The 21,269-nt window shown below is 48.9% G+C and overlaps 1 protein-coding gene across 4 annotated transcripts in view; it reads left to right on the forward strand.

The window, feature by feature from the left end:
- Nucleotides 1-21,269, forward strand: part of TRAPPC10 (trafficking protein particle complex 10) — an 89,588-nt gene that overhangs the window by 54,688 nt on the left and 13,631 nt on the right. For 3 of the 4 annotated variants that reach the window (XM_030328774.1, XM_030328778.1, XM_030328776.1), the window contains exons 8-17: nt 1,554-1,700; nt 2,304-2,418; nt 3,443-3,519; nt 4,296-4,387; nt 6,263-6,403; nt 6,722-6,834; nt 10,895-11,409; nt 12,409-12,550; nt 13,576-13,734; nt 14,544-14,773. In XM_030328774.1, coding sequence (XP_030184634.1) covers nt 1,554-1,700; nt 2,304-2,418; nt 3,443-3,519; nt 4,296-4,387; nt 6,263-6,403; nt 6,722-6,834; nt 10,895-11,409; nt 12,409-12,550; nt 13,576-13,734; nt 14,544-14,773 — 1,731 coding nt within the window. The remainder of the gene's footprint in view (nt 1-1,553; nt 1,701-2,303; nt 2,419-3,442; nt 3,520-4,295; nt 4,388-6,262; nt 6,404-6,721; nt 6,835-10,894; nt 11,410-12,408; nt 12,551-13,575; nt 13,735-14,543; nt 14,774-21,269) is intronic. The other variant, XM_030328775.1, reaches the window with a different exon arrangement.

The raw sequence follows: 21,269 nt of genomic DNA on the forward strand, positions 1-21,269 counted from the left end.
CTAGTTCGCAGGAGGGCCCGCCGAGCTGAGTCAGCTGACTGAGAGCCCACCCCGGTTTGACTGGGGAGGGAGGGACGTGCCCCATCAGGCTCCCGGGCTGTCTCCTGCTGACAGTTCTTCTGCGCGTCCCTGCGTGTGGTCCGTTGTCTCTGCCAGGTTTTCTCCTCAAACATCTAAATGGTTCATCTCATTTTGCAGAGACGGGGCAATTTGGCTTTTACAGGACCATGAAACGGCACCCTGGTTCCTTCTAGTTGGTTCCAGGTCCTTTTATTTGTGCTCGGGGTGTGTTGAAGGAGGCTTTTTGTCAGCGTTAGCAGCTTCCCTCGTCACCTGGTGTAGAATTACCTCTGACGTTCCCATTTTTGAATAGTTCATATTAACATATCTCAGCAAACTGGGATACCAGATGTAAGATCCCTCATGACATTAGTGCCACCAAGAAAACGGTCGGTCCTGTCAACTTTATGTGTTAAGATGCCATTGATGGGAGACACATTCCTATTTCAGAGGTGCTTAAGTGTGGGAAAAAGTGCATCTCAGAATTGGTTCCGTGCAGTTGATGGTTTTTTGTGTATGTGGTAATGTAATATTTATCTTACTGGTCCTTTAATGGAGAGGCTCAAATACAACAGTCGAGAGGATAATGTGATGAACTTCTGGGTGACCCGTCCCCAGCTGCAGCAGACGACCATTCTCTTGTTTCATCCGTGTCCCTGCCCACTTTCCCCTGCATTATTTTTAGGCAGATCTTAGACAGCATGTTTTAATTGTGGGTAGTCGTTCACTGTGTATCTCAAGGCAGCAAGAGTGCTTTTTTTTTTTTTTTTTTTTTTTTTTTTTTTAATGTTTTTTTTTTTTTTGGAGAGAGAGAGACAGAGCATGAACGGGGGAGGGGCAGAGAGAGAGGGAGACACAGAATCGGAAACAGGCTCCAGGCTCCGAGCCATCAGCCCAGAGCCCGACGCGGGGCTCGAACTCACGGACCGCGAGATCGTGACCTGGCTGAAGTCGGACGCTTAACCGACTGCGCCACCCAGGCGCCCCAAGAGTTCTTTTTAACAAACATAATGACACCTGAGAAGATTACCACGTTGTATAATTCCCGAGTGTCACCTGACAGCTACTTGATGTTCGCATCTCACGTATGGAGCGTGATCTTTCTGAAATGGGGCCCAGTGCTCATCTGAGGTCCTGGCCTCTGCCCTTTGTCATGTGGCCTCTTCAGACTTAGAGTGAGTGCTGACAGTCCCCCTTTTTGTGGGCTTCTTTTCTTAATGCTCTTTCCAGAATATATTATTGAACGTTCTATCCCTGCCCGGTCTCTCCTGTCGTTGGAAATATAAAACCAAATACCGTGTTTGGACGTAGATCACCCCTCCCCTCTCCATAAGCGAGCCGATGGGATTATTGTTCCGTCCCTTCTCTCCCCTGATAGTTTTGCAGATGGCGGCCCGTCAGTTTGGGCCACTGCTTGAAGGGGCGCACTAGGACGTGGGGGTTCCGGTGCCTTCCCTGGGCGCTGTCCTCACGGCCACACTTACACCCTCCAGGTCTCTGTCCCGCCTGGCGCTCTGGACTGCTGGGTGTTCCTGAGCTGTCTGGAGGTGCTGCAGAGGATAGAAGGTTGTTGTGACCGGGCACAGATAGACTCGAACATTGCCCACACTGTGGGCTTATGGAGCTATGCCACCGAGAAGGTAACCGTGCCAGATGCAGATGTGGGCGTTGTTCGTGGGCTGTGCGCCTGGGGCGGACGGGCGGAGGAAGCCGTTCGGAGAAGCGTCCACTGGGTCACTGCACGGGCCGTTCTGGTTACTTCAGGGCGTGTCTGGTAGCAGGGATGCGCCAGATGGCTCCCTGACTGCCGAAGATGTTCCACGCCAGGAATTGGGGGAGGGGGTACGAAGAAGGGTGAACCGGAAGTGTGTAGAAACAAACGCAAGTGGCTTCTGCGTGAGTGACCGACGGTCATCCCGTGTGTGCAGAGGATGGCCTGCTGGCGCCAGGGTGGCCGGGCGCAGACCGGGCGGGAGGCCTTGGGAGGCTCAGGACGGTGTGGGTCGGTTAGTGGCGTAAGCTCAGAACTGCCAGCCTCGGAATCACTCAGAATTCTTGCACACGGGTGTGAATCCGAGATGGTCCCAGTAAGATACGTTTTTATATGCAGATAAGAATTATTTGGATGGGAAGGCTAAATTTCTTCTGGGATTTAGTTGGATTTTAATTTGTGTATTCAAATTCGTAAATTCTCTGCTGATCACTTCTGTAAATAACGGAAAATGGTGGGTTTATCTCAACAGCTAAAGTCCTTGGGCTATCTGTGCGGACTTGTGTCGGAAAAAGGACCTAACTCAGAGGACCTCAACAGGACAGTTGACCTTCTGGCAGGTTTGGGAGCTGAGCGACCCGAAACAGGTACTTCTGGACGTGTGTCTGTGCACTGGCACAGTGGACAGTGACGAAGACGTCGCTTGCATCTTGCCACGTTTAATTCATATTCTGACAGTGTAATTGCTCCCATTTGGGAGATTGTGCTCCTTGTTAGCTGGCCAGGTTAATACACAGAGTATTTTACCATTTAATAGTGTCAAGAAATGTTAGAGATAGCGTAAGAAATTGGAAGGATTTTAAAAAACGTTTCTGAGTTTCTCATAGGCTTGAATGAGCGGATCATGACTTTTTACAGCCTGTGTGGAGTCAAAATGCACCAGTCTCCCTCTGAATTAACAGGGGACCTAGTTTCCTAAAAGTATGGCCAGAGAAATCCTTTTACTCAGTAAACTACTCCTAGGTCATAAAGCCCTTTGAAAGGAGCCTTGCCGATTCTTGGAGGTGTGAACTGAGACGTAAGAGTGTGATTTAGCCAAAGCCTTGCTGAGGTCTGGCCCGCGGGCAGACCGAAAGTATCCGGCGGGCCGTGCGGTGTTCACATTCCATGGTGACCACTTGGGCGAGACCACTTCCGATCGTTGTGGAAGTGATGGAATTAAAAACTCTGGTCTCAGTCAAGAATGAAACACCACATGAAAGGTTGCAGACTATTTCGTGACTGTATTGCTTGGACAAGCACGGAAGTAGGGATGGAGTTCTGGGGGGCACGGCTGTTTGTGGGTCCACAGGCAGCAGGTGCAGGTGAGTGCCTCTCCCCGTGGCATTTGAGGGTGACCGTAGACTCATGACGGGTCCGAGGATGTGTGTAGGAATGCAAGTGGCTTCTGCGTAAGTGACCGACGGTCACCCCGTGTGTGCAGAGGATGGCCTGCTGGGGTCAGGGTGGCCGGGCGCAGACTGGGCGGGAGGCCTTGAGAGCTCAGGACAATGCGGGTTGGTTAGTTAGGACTGCCAGGCTCAGAATGACTCAGAATTCTTACACACAGGTATGGATGAATAAGGATGAAAAAGGACTGAGGGTAAATAAGGACTCTTATTTCTTTTTAAGCCAACACAGCTCAGAGTCCTTATAAGAAGCTCAAAGAAGCATTATCATCAGTAGAAGCTTTTGAAAAACACTACTTAGTAAGTATTACAAATGATACCTGTCTACCCACGGCCCAAGGCTGTCTCCAGAAGGCTCTGTTGACCTTGGGGCTGGGAATGGGATAGTGTTCGGGACCTCCTCCTTGTGGGCCTTTTCCACTTCTTGGTGGGTGCCCTAGGGAGCTACGGGTGACACCCAGGCTGGTTGCTGTTCGTTAAATGTGCATTGGTATCCATGGTGCCGTAATCAGGCATAAAAGCATCTTTGGATGTTTATAATTTTGTTCAGAGTGATACTGCGCGTTCGATACAATAGAAATTGTAAGAAAGGCTAATGAATGGTTTTGTGCATACCAGAAAGTACGGTAGACTTGAACAAATCTATTGTGCTTCATTTTAAAAGATTTCGATTTGGACAGACCGTAGGAAGCGCAGTGTAGGTAGGAGCTCGGTGGGCCAGCCGGACTCCTGACTTGCAGGTAACTTGGGAGCATTTGATAGAGCATTTTTGTCCCTATTGTCCAGAAAGTGAGAAAAATACTAAAAATGTTACCCTATATGGAAAGTACTTTGAGAAGTTAAATATTCTGTGCCTGCTGAGTTCCTATTTCTTTTATCATTAGGCTTCATAATTCACGTACAAGTTAATGACTTTGCATAAATCACACATTACATAAAAACTCAGCACGAAAATAGATGTAAAGTAAACAATGATGTTGTTAACAACGAAGTCTTTTGCTTCGGTGCTGGGTAGATACGTGGGGGGTTGCCCAGTGATCAACTACGGGCTCATGCGGATTTCCGCTTTCCCGCAGGATCTGTCCCACGCGGCCATCGAAATGCACACGAGCATCGGAAGGCTCCGGTCTGCTAAGTTTGTTGGGAAGGACCTGGCAGAGTTTTACATGTAATTGAATTTGAAATTTTCTTTGAGTTTCAGACATTTCACGCATGTACTAAGAATGTCAGGTACGGGGTTAATACGAAGCGTACGTAAATGTGTAGAATGAAAAATGTAGAATATGTCAACCAATCATTATCAGGTGTTTTTTTCTATTTCTTCTAAAAACCAAATGGAGAGATTTCTCAGCCTGTTACTCTTAATATCTGTGCTTCTTTGTGATCTCTCTGTGATCTTTGTGTTTCTTTAATTAAATCAGTGTAACGTAACTATATACGCAGGTGGTATACATAACATCTATGGTATGTAATAACTTTACTTAATGAAAGAATTATGAGGAAATAGTTACAAATCTATGTCCAGTGGCATAAACTGGGATACCGATTCGTAAGTATTTTGTTACGTAGCATTTTCCCTAGTTACCTCAGTTGTCTTCTGGGAAGATGGACAGCCTCGAGGTCAGTGAGGTCAACGTCCAGGAGAGTGGGGTGCTCGTGGCGAGTTGAGGGGCGGTGTGCCTGGTGCACACTAGCACCAGCTTTGGAGTCGAAAAGACTCCGCGAATTTCTCACATGGCTGATGAAGTCGGCCCTTCGAGGAGCTGGCGGTGTGCTTGCTATTTGAGCCCTGGAGAGGGATGTAAATCCTAAGGGAAAAGATGGTTACGTTTGCTTAAATGTGTGTTTGAGACGCTATCTTGAAATCTGTCATTAATAAAGTAATTTTATTAGCCGAAACCAGAAAAGATAACTTACTTTCACTGATTAAAGTGGCCGCAGAGGGCTTCGTAAATCGTCTGAGGGAACTTCCTAGTTTTCCACACGCGCTCGTAGCCGCTAGCCAGTCACACACCTGAGGACAGGGCTAGAGTGTGGCACTCCTGAACCTCCATCTAGTAAATCTGAGGAGTGAGTTTTTAGTCATTGGAGCGAAGAGGCCGCCCCCTCGGATGCTGTGAGCCGAGCCCCCCCGGACACTGGCTCTGGCGAGGCCGGGAGCTCCAGCGGGCTGGCGCTGGTCCGCCCAGAGGCTCGGCTCCCGGCCCCCGCTTGCCGCAGGCTCGCTGGGGGGGGCCGCTGGCCTCCGTGTCCGGGGGCTGGGCACTGGCCTGTAGACTGCCTGCTCTAGAACATGAGAATCTTTGGCTAGAGATAGTAACTGAAGAAGTATTAAAGGTTCTGACCCCTTTGAAACACGGGGACGTAGGAATACCAACGTGCGTCGTTTGATAGCTTGCAAATTTATGTGATTTGAGAATTTGAGAACCTTACTTCTTCAAGAGTAGGCTAGTCAACACTGGAAGGTCTCCCAAGGGTGCCTAGAGCGGACGAGTGCTTGTTCCGCGCTGGCCTTTGTCTAGCGAGCTCAGGAGAGCCCGGACCCTCCAGGGAAGGACGGGGGGTCCGTGTTGTCACCGAGGCTTTGGCAAGCTCTCCTCAGTTGTGCCCTGTTTTACTCTAAACATCTTGAAGGTTTAAACTGGGACTGGAAGATCCTCTTGGGCGATGTGTGTTGCTATTTAAATTCTTCCGGGTTCTCTGTAAATCTCTGAGGCCTGGCGAGGGCCGTTTGCCCGAGTTTCAGAGCCTATCCGAGCTCCCTCTCAGTCGGGCTGTACGGACCGCTTCTGCGTGTGCCCGTCTTTAGCAGGTGCTGTGGCACCGACGCGGGTGGACGCGGGCGTCAGCGCTTCCTGGCCAACCAGCCGCGTCCCCGTGGATGAGTCCTTCCCCTCGCCTCGCCCTTGGCCTTCCCACGCGTCCTGCTCCCGTGGGGAGCGCCAGAGAGGGACTTAGATGGCACAGGGTCGGTGCAGAGGGCGGCGGGCAGGGCGGGATTGTCATGAACCATGACGAAAGCTTCTGTGTGTTGGTTTGCAAGGAGGAAAAAGTCTCCACAGAAGGCGGAAGTGTACCTTCAGGGAGCACTGAAGAACTACCTGGCTGAGGGCTGGGCGCTGCCCATCACTCACACGAGGAAGCAACTCGCCGAGTGTCAGAAACACCTTGGACAGACCGAAAAGTATCCTTTGGGTTTAATATTCCCCGCGAAATAGGAGACTTGCTTTCTGTCCGTACGAGCAGTGGGGCCCACGGTGAGCGTTTGGCAGACACCCAACGGCGAAGAGAGGAGAAGCCCGCCTCGTGCTCACGGACCGGGCCGCCTGTAAGTTAGGGGCCTAGTCGGCACGTCTCACGTCTGTCCTGGAGCTCCAGATAACGTAGGCCCCGAGGAGACTCCGCGCCGGGCTGCACGCGGAGGCCCTGGGGACCGGGAGCCCCTGGTGCCGGTGCCGCTGGGGGAGTGGGGCCTCTTCTCAGATCCTTGACTCTCCTCCAGCTACCTTCAGACCAGTAGCCTTTTGGCCAGCGATCACCACCTGACTGAGGACGAACGGAAGCACTTCTGCCGGGAGATACTCAGCTTTGCCGGCCGACAGACGGACAGCCCAGGTCAGACCCGCTCTTTGCGGGGAGGGGCGGGGGGTGCTTTCAAGAACCTCACTTTTGAAAACCCGCTTCACGCTGAAGCAGAGTTGGCGCACGGCGTTCTAGTAGTTTCGGGTGTGGGCGTGGCGATTCAGCGGTTCTCTGCGCGCTCCGTGCTCGTCACGACAAGTGTGCTCTTCAACCCCGCCCCTCCCGCCTCCCTTCTGGTGACCCCCAGTGTGTTCTGTATTTAAGAGGTCTTTGTCTCTTTTCCATTCGTTCGTTTTGTTTCCTCCTTTTTATTTTGAGAGAGCGAGAGAGAGAGCATGAGCAGGGGAGGGGCAGAGAGAGAGAGAGGGGGAGAGAGAAGCCCAAGCAGGCTCCGCGCTGTCAGCACAGAGCCCGGTGTGGGGCTCGAACCCACGAACCATGAGATCGTGACCTGAGCCGAGATCAAGAGTCAGACGTGTAACCGACTGAGCCACCCAGGCGTCCCTGTTCTGTTCCTTAAATTCCACATATGAGTGAAATCGTGGTATTTGTCTCATTTCTTTCTGACAGATACTCAACTTGACCAGCTGACAGCCCTGGTCAGACTCACTTTTAGAACTTCTCTTGTGAAAACTTTCAAATACTGAAGGAAGGCAAAAAAAAAAATAACACAGTATATAACACAGGCTACCCACCTAGATTCAGCAGCTGTTAACTTTTGCCGTGTGGCAAACATGTATCTGTATCTTTCTTTCTGCTGAACTTGGCAGTGACTCCAGACCACATGACACGCTTCACCCTGAAACTGCTTGGCGTGGCCTTCTGAAATCAAGGGTGCCCCCAGCCACCCAAAGAACAAGGTTCTGACTTCAGCTACTAAGTGGTCTATATTCAAATCTTCCTCAACGGTGCAAGAGAAATGTTTTTATAAAGTATTTTTAGTAGAGTCCAGTCAGGGATCACAAATTGCATTTGATTGTTATATGTCACTTCTCTTTTAATTACTTTTTACTTTTTTATTTTTTGAGAGAGAAAGCGTCAGCAGGGAGAGGGACAGAGGGAGAGAGAATCTCAAGCCGGCTCCGCGCTGTCCGTGCAGAGCCCGACACGGGCTTGATCTCGCAATCGTGAGCACGTGACCTGAGCCAAAATCGAGTTGGATGCTCAACCAACTGAGCCGCCAGATGCCTCACTTCTTTTTTAATTTAGAACAGTTCTTCCCATCTCTTTTCCTTTTTTTTAATATGCTGTTTTTAATATACCAGCTTTATGGAGGCACAATTCACCCATTTGCAGCGTACAATTCAGTGGCTTGTAGAATATTCATAGATACGCACGGCCATCGCCATACAGTGAATTCTAGAACATTTTTGTCTCCCCCAAAAGAAGCCTCATACTTATTTCTCCCAGCCTTCCTCCTACCCCCACCCCTGGCAGCCACTGATCCACTTTCTATCTCTGTAGATGCCCATTCTGAGTATTTCACGTAACTGGAGCAACCACACGTGGTCCTTTGTGACTAGCTCATGTCCCTGCGCGTCACGTTTTTAGCGCTCATCCATGTCGCAGCCCGTGTCGGTGCTTCCTTCCTTTTCGTGGCTGAAAGTAGTCCTTGTATGGATGGGCCGCACTCTGTTTATCCCTGTGTCCACTGTGTGACATCTGGGTTGTAAGATGCTGACCTTTTAAAGGCATCGAGCCCATTGTCTCCCAGGCTCCCCACCTTGTGGAATTTGCTGAGTGTTTGCTCAAGGGAGCATCACCCAGGAAGGTAGGTCTGAAAGGCTTAGATTTAGGCCAGAGATTCGGCAGATCATTTCATAAGTGGTGCTGTGTGGTGAGGTTAAATTTATTGTAACATTTAGCTCCTCGTGTTTAGTTTTTCAAGAAGAGTGCTCATTTAAGATAGTTACTGCCTTAGTCCACTTAGACCGCCATAGCAAGATGCCTCACGCCAGATGCTTAAACAACAGACATTGTTTCTTGCAGTTCTGGAGGCTGGACGTCCAAGGTCAGGGTGCCAGCAAGGTTGGTTTCTGATGAGGCTCGTCTTCCTGACGTGTCTTTACGTGGCAACAGGAGAGACAGACGTGGGGTGGGAGGGGCAGGGCGGAGAGGGGCGGGGCGGGAGGGCGAGGGAGGGGGAGCGCTCGCTCTACTGTCTCCTGATAAAGACACTAACGCTTCATGACCTCATCCAAACCTCATCATCTCCTAAAGGGCCCATGTCCACATACCATTGTACTGGGGGCTAGGACTTCCACTTAAAAAGGGGGACCACAGTGGGACCCCTGAGGGCTCAGTCAGTTAAGCTTCTGACTCTTGAGCTCAGGTCACGATCTCACAGTTTGTGGGATTGAGCCCCATGTCAGGCTCTCACTGACAGCACGGATTCTCTCTCCCTCTCTCTCTGCTCCTTCCCCGCTCGTGTGCATGCACTCTCTCTCTCTCTCTCTCTCTCTCTCACTCTCAAAGTAAATAAACTTAAAAAAGAGGATGGGGTTGACCACAGTGCGGTCTATAGCAGTTTTTAAGTACTTGAAAGCCAGTGTTTCCAAAGATTTTGGCTTCAGGTAGGTAGATATACGGTTGTTGATTGCTGGGGTGCATTTCACTCAAATTGAGCTATCTGGATGGTTTCTCAGGAGCAACATGGCATTGGTTTGTTTGTGTTTTTTTAGATTCTTTTTTTTTTTTTTTTTTTAATTTTTTTTTTTAACGTTTATTTATTTTTGAGACAGAGAGAGACAGAGCATGAACAGGGGAGGGGCAGAGAGGGAGGGAGACACAGAATCCGAAGCGGGCTCCAGGCTCTGAGCTGTCAGCACAGAGCCCAAGCCCGAGGCTCGAACTCGGGAACCATACATACGATCATGACCTGAGCCGAAGTCGGACGCTTAACCGACCGAGCCACCCAGGCGCCCCTTTTAGATTCTTTGATGTGCCCCAAATGGTCATTGGCAGAGCCATGTGCCACGTCTGCTTTATGTGACACGTATGTGAGACTGCACAGGCACGCCTCCTGCCAGTATTCCTTGAACTAAGATAGTCTATGATTGACCACTTGTGCTTCCTTTCCTTCTCTCCTTCCTTCCTTTTAATTAAAGTTTACTTATTTATAATTTATAGTTAAAAGTTTAATTAAAGTTGATTTATAATTTATAGTTATTTATAATTTATGGTTTATTTATAATTTATAGTTAACTATAAATTATATTTATAGTTAAAAGGGAGAGAGAGCACATGTATGAGAGCTGGGGAGGGGCAGAGAGAGAGGAAGAGAGAATCCTAAGCAGGATCCGTGCTGTGCTGTCAGCGTGGAGCCCGACGTGGGGCTGGAGCCCATGCTCCGGGAGATCGTGACCTGAGCCAAAATTCAGAGCCAGACCCTCGGCCGACTGAGCCACCCACGCCGCCCCTCAAGTGCTTTTGGAACATTAATCTCCGCAAGTCTTTCCTTAAGTTGATTAGTGTTTAATAAACTTACCAGTCTGGCAGCCTTGTACATTTTCTGGCAAACCAGAAAGAAGGCGAGAGAGTACAGCGGGTTCTCCCGCTTGGTAACTGGGAGGCTGTGGCCTCGCTGCCCCCTGGGGGTCCAGGACACAGGGCCCCCCACTGGCTGGTTTCATAGGCTGGCAGGCACCTGGGTTTATTTCCGGATATATGGGGGGGAACGTGGGCGTCTTTACTTGAGAATTTCTTTTTGTTGAGAATTTCTTTATGTAGGTGGGAAAGCGGTGGAGTTCTTTGAAACAATTCTAATAATTGGACTATTTACAAATACTGTTTTGAAATTCAGGGGTTAATTGACCTGTTTTTCTCTTAGGTTTGCCAAAGCAGAGCTTACAGACCTTAATTTCTTCACATTTTATGACTTCCAGGAGTTACCTGGGCATGTGTTTACGCTTCCCTTTTGACCAAATACCTCGTTTAGCTGTGCGAAGACAGCGCGGGGCCGGGGGGTTTACGCCGTCCCCTTTGAATAGCGTCGCTTCCTGCTTCTCGTGCCCGGTAGCGACCGAGGCCCCGCCGCCTGCAGGCAAGCCAAGGTGAGACCTGGCGACTAACTCGTGGTAATGTGCGTTTACAGGTCAGAAAATAGTACTCCCTCTGCACTGTTTTGCACAACTGAGAGACCTCCATTTTACCCCTTCCAACGCCGTGGTCCACGTGGGGGGGGTTCTGTCCGTGGAGATCACCTTGTGCAGCCAGATGCCCATGCCCGTCCACGTGGAGCAGGTCGCCATCAACGTCCACTTCAGCATCGACAAAAACAACTACCGCAAGACCGCCGAGTGGCTGACCAAGCACAAGACGTCCAATGGGACCATTAACTTTCCGACAGAGACCTCGCCTCTCCCCGCACCGCAGAACAACTTACCCGCGCTGGAGTTGTATGAGATGTTTGAGAGAAGTCCTTCGGACAATTCCTTGAACACAACGGGGATTATATGCAAGAATGTTCACATGCTCCTGAGAAGGCAGGAGAGCAGCACTTCCCTAGAAACGTCCTCCGGTGTGGCTCTGGAGGACGGGGCCCATGTGCTGAAATGTAGCGGTGTGACTCTGGAACCGGGGGCCAATAGGATAACGTTCAGGACGCAGGTACGTGTCGAGGTGGGGAGCTGACTTTAAAGACGGGTCGGGAAGGGTGTCGAGCTCGCCCCAGCTGTCCGAAGTGTGGCGTCTCTGTGCCCTACCCTGGGTTTTGTTTGTACCTTAAAGAAAAATAGACTGACGTTTTAAAAAATCTTTTATACTTAAACAGGTTTATGGCAGTTGATACATTTTTTTTTTTACAAATGTTTGTTTGTTTGTTTGTTTGTTTGTTTATTTATTTATTTTGAGAGAGAGGGTGCAAGCATGCTGGCCGGGGAGGGGCAGAGAGAGAATCCCAAGCAGGCTCCACCCGCGAGCCCGGACGTGGGGCTCGATCTCATGAATCGTGACCTGAGCCGAAATCAAGAGTCTGATGCTTAACTGCCTGAGCCACCCAGGCACCTGGCAGTTGATACGTTGTGAAAGAAGTTCTTAACGTGGATAATTCTGTTTGCTCTCGCTGGTATTAAAAAATACCATTTGTTGGCCTGTGCTTTCAAAGAAGGTGGCTGTCATACTAAACTTTGTTTCCTTTCGTTGGCTGCTCGGCTGTCAAATTAGCGGCTCTGACCTCTCTTCCAAACCTTGCCCTCGGGCAGAGAGCCCTGTAGTTCCTGGACTGACGACGTGGCCAGCGCAAAGTACCGCTCGCTGTCGGTCACGAGTTCTTAGTGTAGGCCCAGAGCAGGGCTACGATCTCATGCCGGATGTTCCATTAAACGCCTGTCGGAAGAGAACGCCAGTTTGTTCCATTGAAAATAACGGACTAGGAGCAGAAGGGCAAAGTTACGCCTCAGTGACTTAGGAAATCCTCCACGGGGATGGAGGGCACTCCCGAGCGACCTCGTGTGCGCTGCGCGGCTGGCCCTGGAAGTGCAGGGCGGAGGGGGGAGGGCGGGGCGGGGACGGGCCGCTAGGACGGCACAGCCCTCCCTCGGAGGATCCATAGAGCGATAGATCGGATTGGGACAGGAGTGGGGGTGACTCTCCCGCTTGTGCCTCTAGGCCAGGGAGCCCGGAACGTACACGCTGCGGCAGCTGTGCGCCTCGGTGGGCCCGGTGCGCTTCGTCCTCCCTCACCTGTACCCCCCGGTGCAGTACGACGTGTACTCGCAGGAGCCGCAACTGCGCGTCGAGCCGCTGGCCGGTGAGTGGGCGCCGGGCTGGGCGGGGCCCTTCCCGAGGGGTCCCCCGGTCCCTCTCCGCAGCCACTGCCCTTTCGTTAAGCCCTCAGAGTAGGAGGAACTGGCGCAAAGACCACGTGGCGCTTAATTGAAAGCACGGACGAGTGAATTTCTCAGCTGTTTAGGCCGAAGACGACGTATTTACTTGGCTTATTTCTTCCATTTGGGAAGAAGAGTCAAGGAAAGCATTTTTCCTATTTAATCTCTCCATACTCCCTACTTTTCTTTTTTTTAAAAAAAAGCCCCCCATGGCCTCCAGGGAAGGCCCTCGGGTGCTGAGCCGTCTCAGCCGGTTCCACGGTACCACCGGAGGGCCTCTGCTGACACGAACCTAGCGCCGTGGCCCCGAGGGCCCAGGTGCTCCGAGCGCCGTGGTCGCGGTGCTCATACCCTGCTCCCGGCCATGGCCCTCGCTCCCGTTCTTGCCTGCGCCTTCCCGCCCCTCTCACCTGTTTCTTCCTCCTCCCCCTTCCTCGCCTCTTGCCTTCTTCCTTCTGCCTGTCCTGGGGTGGGATTCACAGAGACCGCGGCCCACCTCCGCCCTCCATTTCCTTCCGGGAGAAAGCAGTGGCCGCACCTTCTGCCCAAAGGTCCAGACCTAACCCGAAGAAGCCAGAAGCGGTTCTGAATAGCAGCAGTACATTCGATTCCACGTCTGGTCTTTAGTGTCCTTACCGGATTCTCTCTCGCTGCCTTTTTGGCAGATCAGTTTTGAGACCCTCACAGACGTGGTTGCCACTGTGATCCCCAGGTCTCTCCTCGGTACTGACGGGTCCCAGGTTCTCTTGTTCCCAGCGAGGGCCCCCTCAACTGTGCACCCCACATCACCGAGATGAAGAGTGAGGGTGGAGGGGTGGGCCGTGGGGGATCATGGAGCACCTAAAGGGAACACATCTGGTTTAGTAGGAGAAACGGAGCATCCTTTTAACCTCACGGTAGGCCTTCCGTCCACTGATTGTGATACTGATCGCTGTCTTTTTCCCTTTAGATAGCCTTCTGGCTGGTATCCCTCAGAAGGTAAAGTTCACTGTCACCACTGGCCATTATACAGTAAAAAACGGGGACAGCCTGCAGCTCAGCAACGCGGAAGCCATGCTCATCCTGTGTCACGCAGAGAACAGAGCAGTGATCTACTCCAACACGAGAGGTGAGGCGGCAGTCACCTGGTGAAGGCGGACCCTACCGTGTGAGGCTGTAAGGCGCCTGTCGTCCAGGCCACGCTCAGGCGGTGTCTGGGGACCACTTCTCCCTGCAGCTCTCTCATGGCAATGGCCTGCCTGTAGGTGGGCTAGGACCCTGTCGCTGGATGGGACATTATATTTGGGGGGGGGGATGGACTGAGAGCCGTGCATAGGTTTGGTGGCCAGGTGGTGCTGAGCTTGCTAAGGACTTGTAATGCAGCATCATGGCCTGGGTCCCTGCTCCAAGATGATGCCCTCCCTGTCAGCCTCCAGTCTCCTCCTACCTCCCCACCCCCACCCCCATCACCAAAAAGCAAAAGCAAATCAGCCTTTTTAGGCACTGGGCAGAAGCCCTAAAAAAGTCCCGTGTCCCCCGGTCCCCAGGCAGGAGGTGCGGAGAGAGGACACTGGTCCCCTTCTGGGCAGGCGTTGGTCTGGTGGTGGGACGGAGCGGGAGCACGTGATGCAGGGAAGCACACAGGAGGCCATGGGTGGGCCCTGTGGGAAGTGTCCCTTTTCTGCTTTCAGACTTAGCACAGCGACCGTTCTCTGGCCCACGGCCAGCCAGCTTCCAGACAGTATTACTGTCTTAGAGGGTTTATTCCCGATTTTCCTGCCTCTGCCCTCCCACCGTAATCCTTTCTAGTACACTCTTCTGCACACGTAGCAGCAGCAGGAGTTGGGCTGGACCTTCACTGCTGAGCCTGTCACCTACTAGTAGAGAAAGGAACAGCGGAGGGAATGTGTTAGAAGTGACTCTTTCTGTCTTTCCTAGAAAAGGCTTCTGATGCATTGCTCCGGGTTCAGTCGTCTGACAAGGTCACAAGCATCAGTCTGCCCGCTGCTCCTGCGTACCACATGATTGAATTTGAACTGGAAGTTCTCTCTTTACCTTCAGCTCCAGTAACTGGAGGAGAGAGCAGCGTGCTGGGGATGACAGAGTCCCACAGGAAGCATAAGGACACACAGAAAGCCGGCCAGTGCATGGCTACCACAGACCACAAAGTAAGGAGGGGCTGGAATCGCTCAGCTCGGGAAGGCAGCCTCTGCCTGCCGCACTCGCGCGAAAGAGGGGGCTTCTGTTGAAGTGGCAGATTGCCCTTGCCTGATGTCACAGCCTCTCGTTGGATTTAGCATGTGTAGCTTCGAATCACCCCTTCTTAGATAAGGGGTACGTCGTGCAAGGACAGAGACAAACAGGCTCTGAGTTTCCTACACCAACTCAAGAGGGAAGGGCGGTTTATCGTAAGAGAGAATGTTTGCTTAGGGGAGGGAAGTTTGGGTCTGTAGTCCATTTGTCTTGATGAAGAGGCTAGGCTGAGTTCCGTGTCTTGGTGTGCTCCCATTTCTGTCCACTGAAACGCCCCATCAGACTTAGCCAGGAGTTAGCGCCATCATTTTACGCTTTGATGTTGATGTCGATTGACCGTTATCTGAGAGATCCATGGCTTAGGTCCACATCCACGGTCCTTCAGCTCAAGGACTGCGTAGCTGCCGTTGTGCTCATTCGGGCATGTCCATGTCTTGCAACACAGATGTCACTTCTGAGGGTTTTTAATGGCCCCACAGGACTGTACATATATGCACACCTTAAAAAGCTGCTGCCGGTGGGCCTGGCTTCCAGTCACCCTGAATCTGCGTGCTGAGACCCTCCGCTCTGGGACAATGACAAGTCTTGGCACACCCTCCACTGCGGGAGGTATCAAAGACACAACAGGTGCTGGGACAGCACGAAGGTTTGAGTGACAACCGAAAGCTGGGACGGTACTGAATGACGAGGTTCATCTCCTACACGAGGCCGCTCCTTCCAGACTGGGAGAGGCGGGTGTTCCCAGTTGGTACAGGGACCAACTCGGAGAGTCCAGCAAAATGGACAAACAGGAAAATGTTCCCAGGAAAGAACAAGATAAAACCTCAGGAAAAAGTACCTCAGTGAAACGGAGACAATTTAGTGATAAGGAGTTCAAAGCGATGGTCACGAAGACGCTCACCAAACAGGAGAAAAACCGATGGACACAAAACCTCAACAAAGAGATGGGAAATACAAGAACGTACCAAAGAGAAATCGCAGAGTGAACCACAGAACGGCTGAACTAAAATACAGACCAGATGAAGCAGAAGAAAGGATCAGCCACTCGAGGTCGGTGGAACTCAGTCAATGAGACCAGCAAAAAGAATGGCAAAAAGTGAAGACAGTTAGGAGCTCATAAGACATCAAGTAGACGAATATTTGGATCATGGGGCTTCCAGAGGAGGAGAGAGAAAGGGTCAGAAATCTCCTTGAAGAAGTAATGGCTGAAAACTTCCCTAATCTGGGGAAGGAAACAGGCATCTAGATCCAAGAAGCCCAGGGAGTTTCAAGGAAGAAGAACCCAGAGCGACCCACACTAAGACACCTTATAATTACCTACCAAAAAGTAAAAGCCAGGAGAGAATCTTAAAAGCAGCAAGATGAAAGCCACTTGTTATGTACATGTACGTGATGCTAAGTGTATCGGTAGACTTTTTGGCAGAAACTTTTCAGGCCAGAGGCAGAGGCGCGATACATTCAAAGCACTGAAAGGAAAATCTCCAACCAAGAATACTCTCCCCGGCAAAGTTACGACTCAGAAGTGAAGGAGAGGTAAAGGGCTCTCCAGAGAAACAAAAGCTAAAGGGGTTCATCACCACTAACCCGGCCTTGTTACAGGGAATTCTTTAAGCTGAAAAGAAAGGGTGTTCACGAGAACACATGTGAAAGAGTAAATCTCACTGGAAAGGTAAATATATAGTAAAAGTAACTGGGTTAATCACTCACAAAGTTAGCATGAAGGTTAAAAAAAAGTAAGTAGTAAAAATAACTATAAGTACAAAAACTAGTTAAAGGACACACACATTAAGAAAATGTAAAGTGTCAGGGCGCCTGGGTGGCTCAGTCGGTTAAGCGTCTGACCTCGGCTCAGGTCATGATGTCACAGCTCTTGAGTTTCAGCCCCGCGTCGGGCTCTGTGCTGACAGCTCAGAGCCTGGAGCCTGTTTCAGATTCTGTGTCTCCCTCTCTCTCTGCCCCTCCCCCACTCATGCTCGCGCGCTCTCTCTCTCTCTCTCTCTCTCTCTCTCTCTCTCTCTGTCAAAAATAAATAAAACATTAAAAAAAATTTTTTTAATGTAAAGTGTGAATCAAAAACATCAAATATGGGGTGAAGGGAGAATAACAGTATTGAGCTTTAGAATGGGATCAAACTTATTATCAACTGAAAGTAGACTGTACAGAAGTTGTTTGTTATATGTAAGCCACGTGGTAGCCACAAAGCAAAAACCTGTAGCAAATACACAAAAAATAAAGAAAAGGAACATAAGCATACCACCAAAGTCATCAAACCACAAAGATAACAGAAAAGAAGAAAGGAACAGAGAGAAACTACAGAAACAGTCAGAAAACAACAAAAATGGCAACAGGCACGTGCCTGTCAGTAATTACTTTAAACGAACTCACTCCGTGTCCAGTCAAAAGACACAGAGCGGCTGAATGGGTGAAAAACGCAAGACCCGTGTATATTCTGCTTACAAGAGGCTCACTTCAGATACAGGGATGCACACAGACTAAAGTGAAACCAAATAAATCAAAAATCTAGAACAGCTAGACTTCTCTCAGACAAAATAGACTTTAAAACAAAGACTATAATAAGAGACAAGGGGGAGAGTGTTACTTAGTGGGGTCCATCCAACAAGAAGATACAACACTTGTAAATGTTTGTGTGCACAACACGGGAGCAGCTAAGTATGTAAAGCAAATGTTAACAGACCTACAGGGAGAAATGGACAGCAGTACAATGATAGTAGGGGATTTTAATGCCCCATTTATATCAGTGGATAGATGATCCAGACAAAATCAGTAAGGAGACATTGGCCTTAAGTGACACATTAGACCAGATGGACTTAACGGATGTTTACGGAACATTCTGTCCACAGGCAGCAGAGTACACATTCTTCTCAAGTGCACATGGAACATTCTCCAGGATAGATTGTATATTAGGCCACAGAACAAGACTTAACAAATTTAAGAGGATTGAAATCACGTCATGCATCTTTTCTGACCCCAACAGTATGAAACTAGAAATTAATTACATGAAGAAAACTGGAATATTCACAGATATGCGGGGATTAAACAGCAGGTTGCTGAACAACCCCTGGCTCGAACACGAACTCAAAGGGAAATCAAAACATGCTTTGCGACAAACGAAAATGGAGATGGGACATACCCAAGTTGGCCAGATGTGGCAAAGGCAGGTCTAACAGGGACGTTTGTAGGGATAAATGCCCACCTCAAGAAACCGGAAGTCTCAAGTAACCCAACTTTACACCTGAAGGAACTAGAAAAAGAGGAACAAAGCCCAGACTTAGTAGAAGGAAAGAAATAACAAACGTTAGAGCAGAAAGAAATGAAGCAGACTAAAAAGGCAATAGGAATGATCAGTGAAACTGGGAGCCGGTTCTTTGAAACGATACAGTCGACAAACTTTTAGCTAGACTCACCAAGATAAAAAGAGCGAGGACTCAAATCAGAAATCGAGGAGATGTTACAGCTGACACCACAGAAATACAAAGGATCACAAGAGACTGTTCTGGACAGTCGTATGCCGACAAATCGGGCAACCTAGAAGAAAGGGATAGATTCCTAGGAACATACCACCTACCAAGAGTGAACCATGATGAAACAAAATCTGAACAGAATGATTACTAGTTAGGAGACTGAATCAATAATCAGAACCTCCCAACAAATGAAAGTCCGGCCAGAAGGTTTCGCTGGTGAAGTCTACAGAATGTTCAAAGAAGATGTATTAATTCTTAGTACATTCTTACAGTTCTTAAACTCTTCGAGAAAACAGAAGAGGGGGGATCTCTTCCATACTCATTCTACGAGGCCAGCATTGACCTGGTTCCAAAACCAGAAAAGGATGCCACAAGGAAAGAAAATTACAGGCCAGTGTCTCTGATGCGCCTATGTGCAAAAGTCCTCAACAGAATATTAGCAAGCCATATTTAGCAATACACTGAAAGGATCATACACATGATCAAAAGGGCTTTATTTCAGGGATGCAAGGATGGTTCACCAGCCACAAATCCGTCCGTGTGATACACCATGGTAACAGTAGCGAAGTGAAGGCTGAAAAGAGACACAGGAAAGGCATTTGGCAAAATTCGACATCCATTTATGGTAGAAACTCTCAACAAAGTGGAGATAGAGGGAACATACCACAACGTAATAAAGTCCACGTATGACAAGCCCACACTAATAATGTGCTGGACGCTGAAAGCCTTTCTTTTGAGATCAGGAGTGAGACAAGGATGCCTGCTCTTGTCACTTTTATTCCACGTGGTACTGGAAGTCTTTGCCAGAGCAGTTAGGCAAGAAAAAAGAAATAAAAGGCATCCAAATCGGAGGGAAAGAAGTAAAATGTCACTATTTGCAGATGGCATATTGCGTGTGTGTGTGTGTGTGTGTGTGTGTGTGTGTGTGTGTGTGTGTGTATACGTATATATAAAGCTCTAAAGGCTTCATCAAAAAACTTAAATTCAGTAAAGGTGCAGGATACAGAATGAGTATGCAGACATCTGTTGTTCTCTATCTAATGATGAGCTATTGGAAAGAGAAATAAAGAAAACAATTCTATTTACAATTGCATCTAAAAGAAGAAAATACCTAGGAATAAATTTAACCAGGGGCGTGACAAACCCACATACTGAAAACTACAAAACAGATGAACATAGGAGATCTAAAAACATAAAAATAATATAAAAATAGGGAGGGGTACAAAACATAAGAGAGTCTAAAATCCAGAGAGCAAAAGTAGGGTGGCTGGAGGGGTTGTGGGAGGGGGGATGGGCCAAATAGGCAAGGGGCACTAAGGAGGACACTTGTTGGGGTGAGCACTGGGTGTTGTGCGTAGGGGACCAATCACTGGATTCTACTCCTGAAATCGTTATTGCACTAGATGCTGACTAACTTGGATGTAAATTAAAAAAATCAATCAAATAAGTGAAATTTTAAAAAAAAGAAAGAAAACTACAAAACTTTGATGAAAGAAATTGAAGAAGATACAAATACATGGAAAGATAACCTGTGCTCTTGGATTGGAAGATTTAATACTGTTAAAATGCCCGTAACTACCCAAAGCAATATACAGATTGAGCGTAATCCCTACCGAAACTCTGATGGCATTTTTTGTAGAAATAGAACAGAGAATCGTAAAATGTATGAAACCACAAAAAACCCCAAATACCCACCACTTTCTTGAGAAAGAATAAAGCTGTGGGCACCATGCTCCCTGACTTCAAACTATATTACAAAGCTATAGTAATCAAAACATTATGGTGTTGGCGTAAAAGCACATACACAGGTCAGTGGAACAGAATATAGAGTGCAGAAATAAATGCACGCATATATGATCGGTTTATTTATGACAAAGGAGCCAGGAATGTGTAATGGAGAAAAGACAGTGTCTTCAAATAAATGGTGCTGGAAAAACTGGGCAGCTACATGCAAAAGAATGAAGCCGGACCCGTGTCTTACGCACAAAAAAATAACTCAAAATGGATTAAAAGCTAGAATGTAAGACCTAAAGCCATAAAATCCTAGGAGAAAATAGGTGGTGAGCTCCTTGACATTGGTCTTGGCAGTGATTTTATGGATCTGACACCAAAAGCAAAAATTAACAAGTGGGACCACATCAAATAAAAAAACTTTTACACAGCAAAGGAAACCATCCACAGAGTCCAAAGACAACCTACTGAACGGGAGAAAATATTTTCAAATCGTATATCTGATAAGGTGGTAATACCCAAAATATATCAAGGACTCCTACAACTCTAGCAAAAGCCCCCACAACCTGATAAAAATGGGCAGAAGATCTGAATAGACATTTTTCCAGAGAAGACACACAGATGCTCAACATGACTAGTCAGGTTGACGGGATGTGCAGAGACGGAGCCCTCGTGCGCTGTTGGTGGGGATGCCGACTGGGGCGGCGCTCTGGAGAACAGTATGAATGTGCCTCAAAACATTAAGAATAGGGGCGCCTGGGGGGCTCAGTCGGTTGAGTGTCCGACTTAGCTCAGGTCATGATCTCATGGTTTGTGGGTTCGAGCCCCGCATCGGGGTCTGTGCTGACAGCGCGGAACCTGGAACCTGCTTCGGATTCTGTGTCCCTCTCTCTCTGCTCGTCCCCTGCTCACCCCCTGTCTGTCTGTCTGTCTCTCTCTCTCTCTCTCTCTCTCTCTCTCTCTCTCTCAAAAATAAACATTAAAAATAGAACTACCCTATAATCTAGCAATTCTACTTCTGGGCATTTATCCAAAGAGAATGAAAACAGTTACTTGAAAAGGTATCTGCACCCCCGTGTTCACCGCAGCTTTATTTGCAACAGCCCCAAGTGTCCAGCGATGGATGAATGAATGGATAGAGAAAACATTGTGTAGATGCACTGTGGAATATTACTCACCATAAAAAAGAAGGAAATCT

The sequence above is a fragment of the Lynx canadensis genome, chromosome C2 (genome assembly GCF_007474595.2).
Source record: "Lynx canadensis isolate LIC74 chromosome C2, mLynCan4.pri.v2, whole genome shotgun sequence".
NCBI classification, from domain to species: domain Eukaryota; kingdom Metazoa; phylum Chordata; class Mammalia; order Carnivora; family Felidae; genus Lynx; species Lynx canadensis.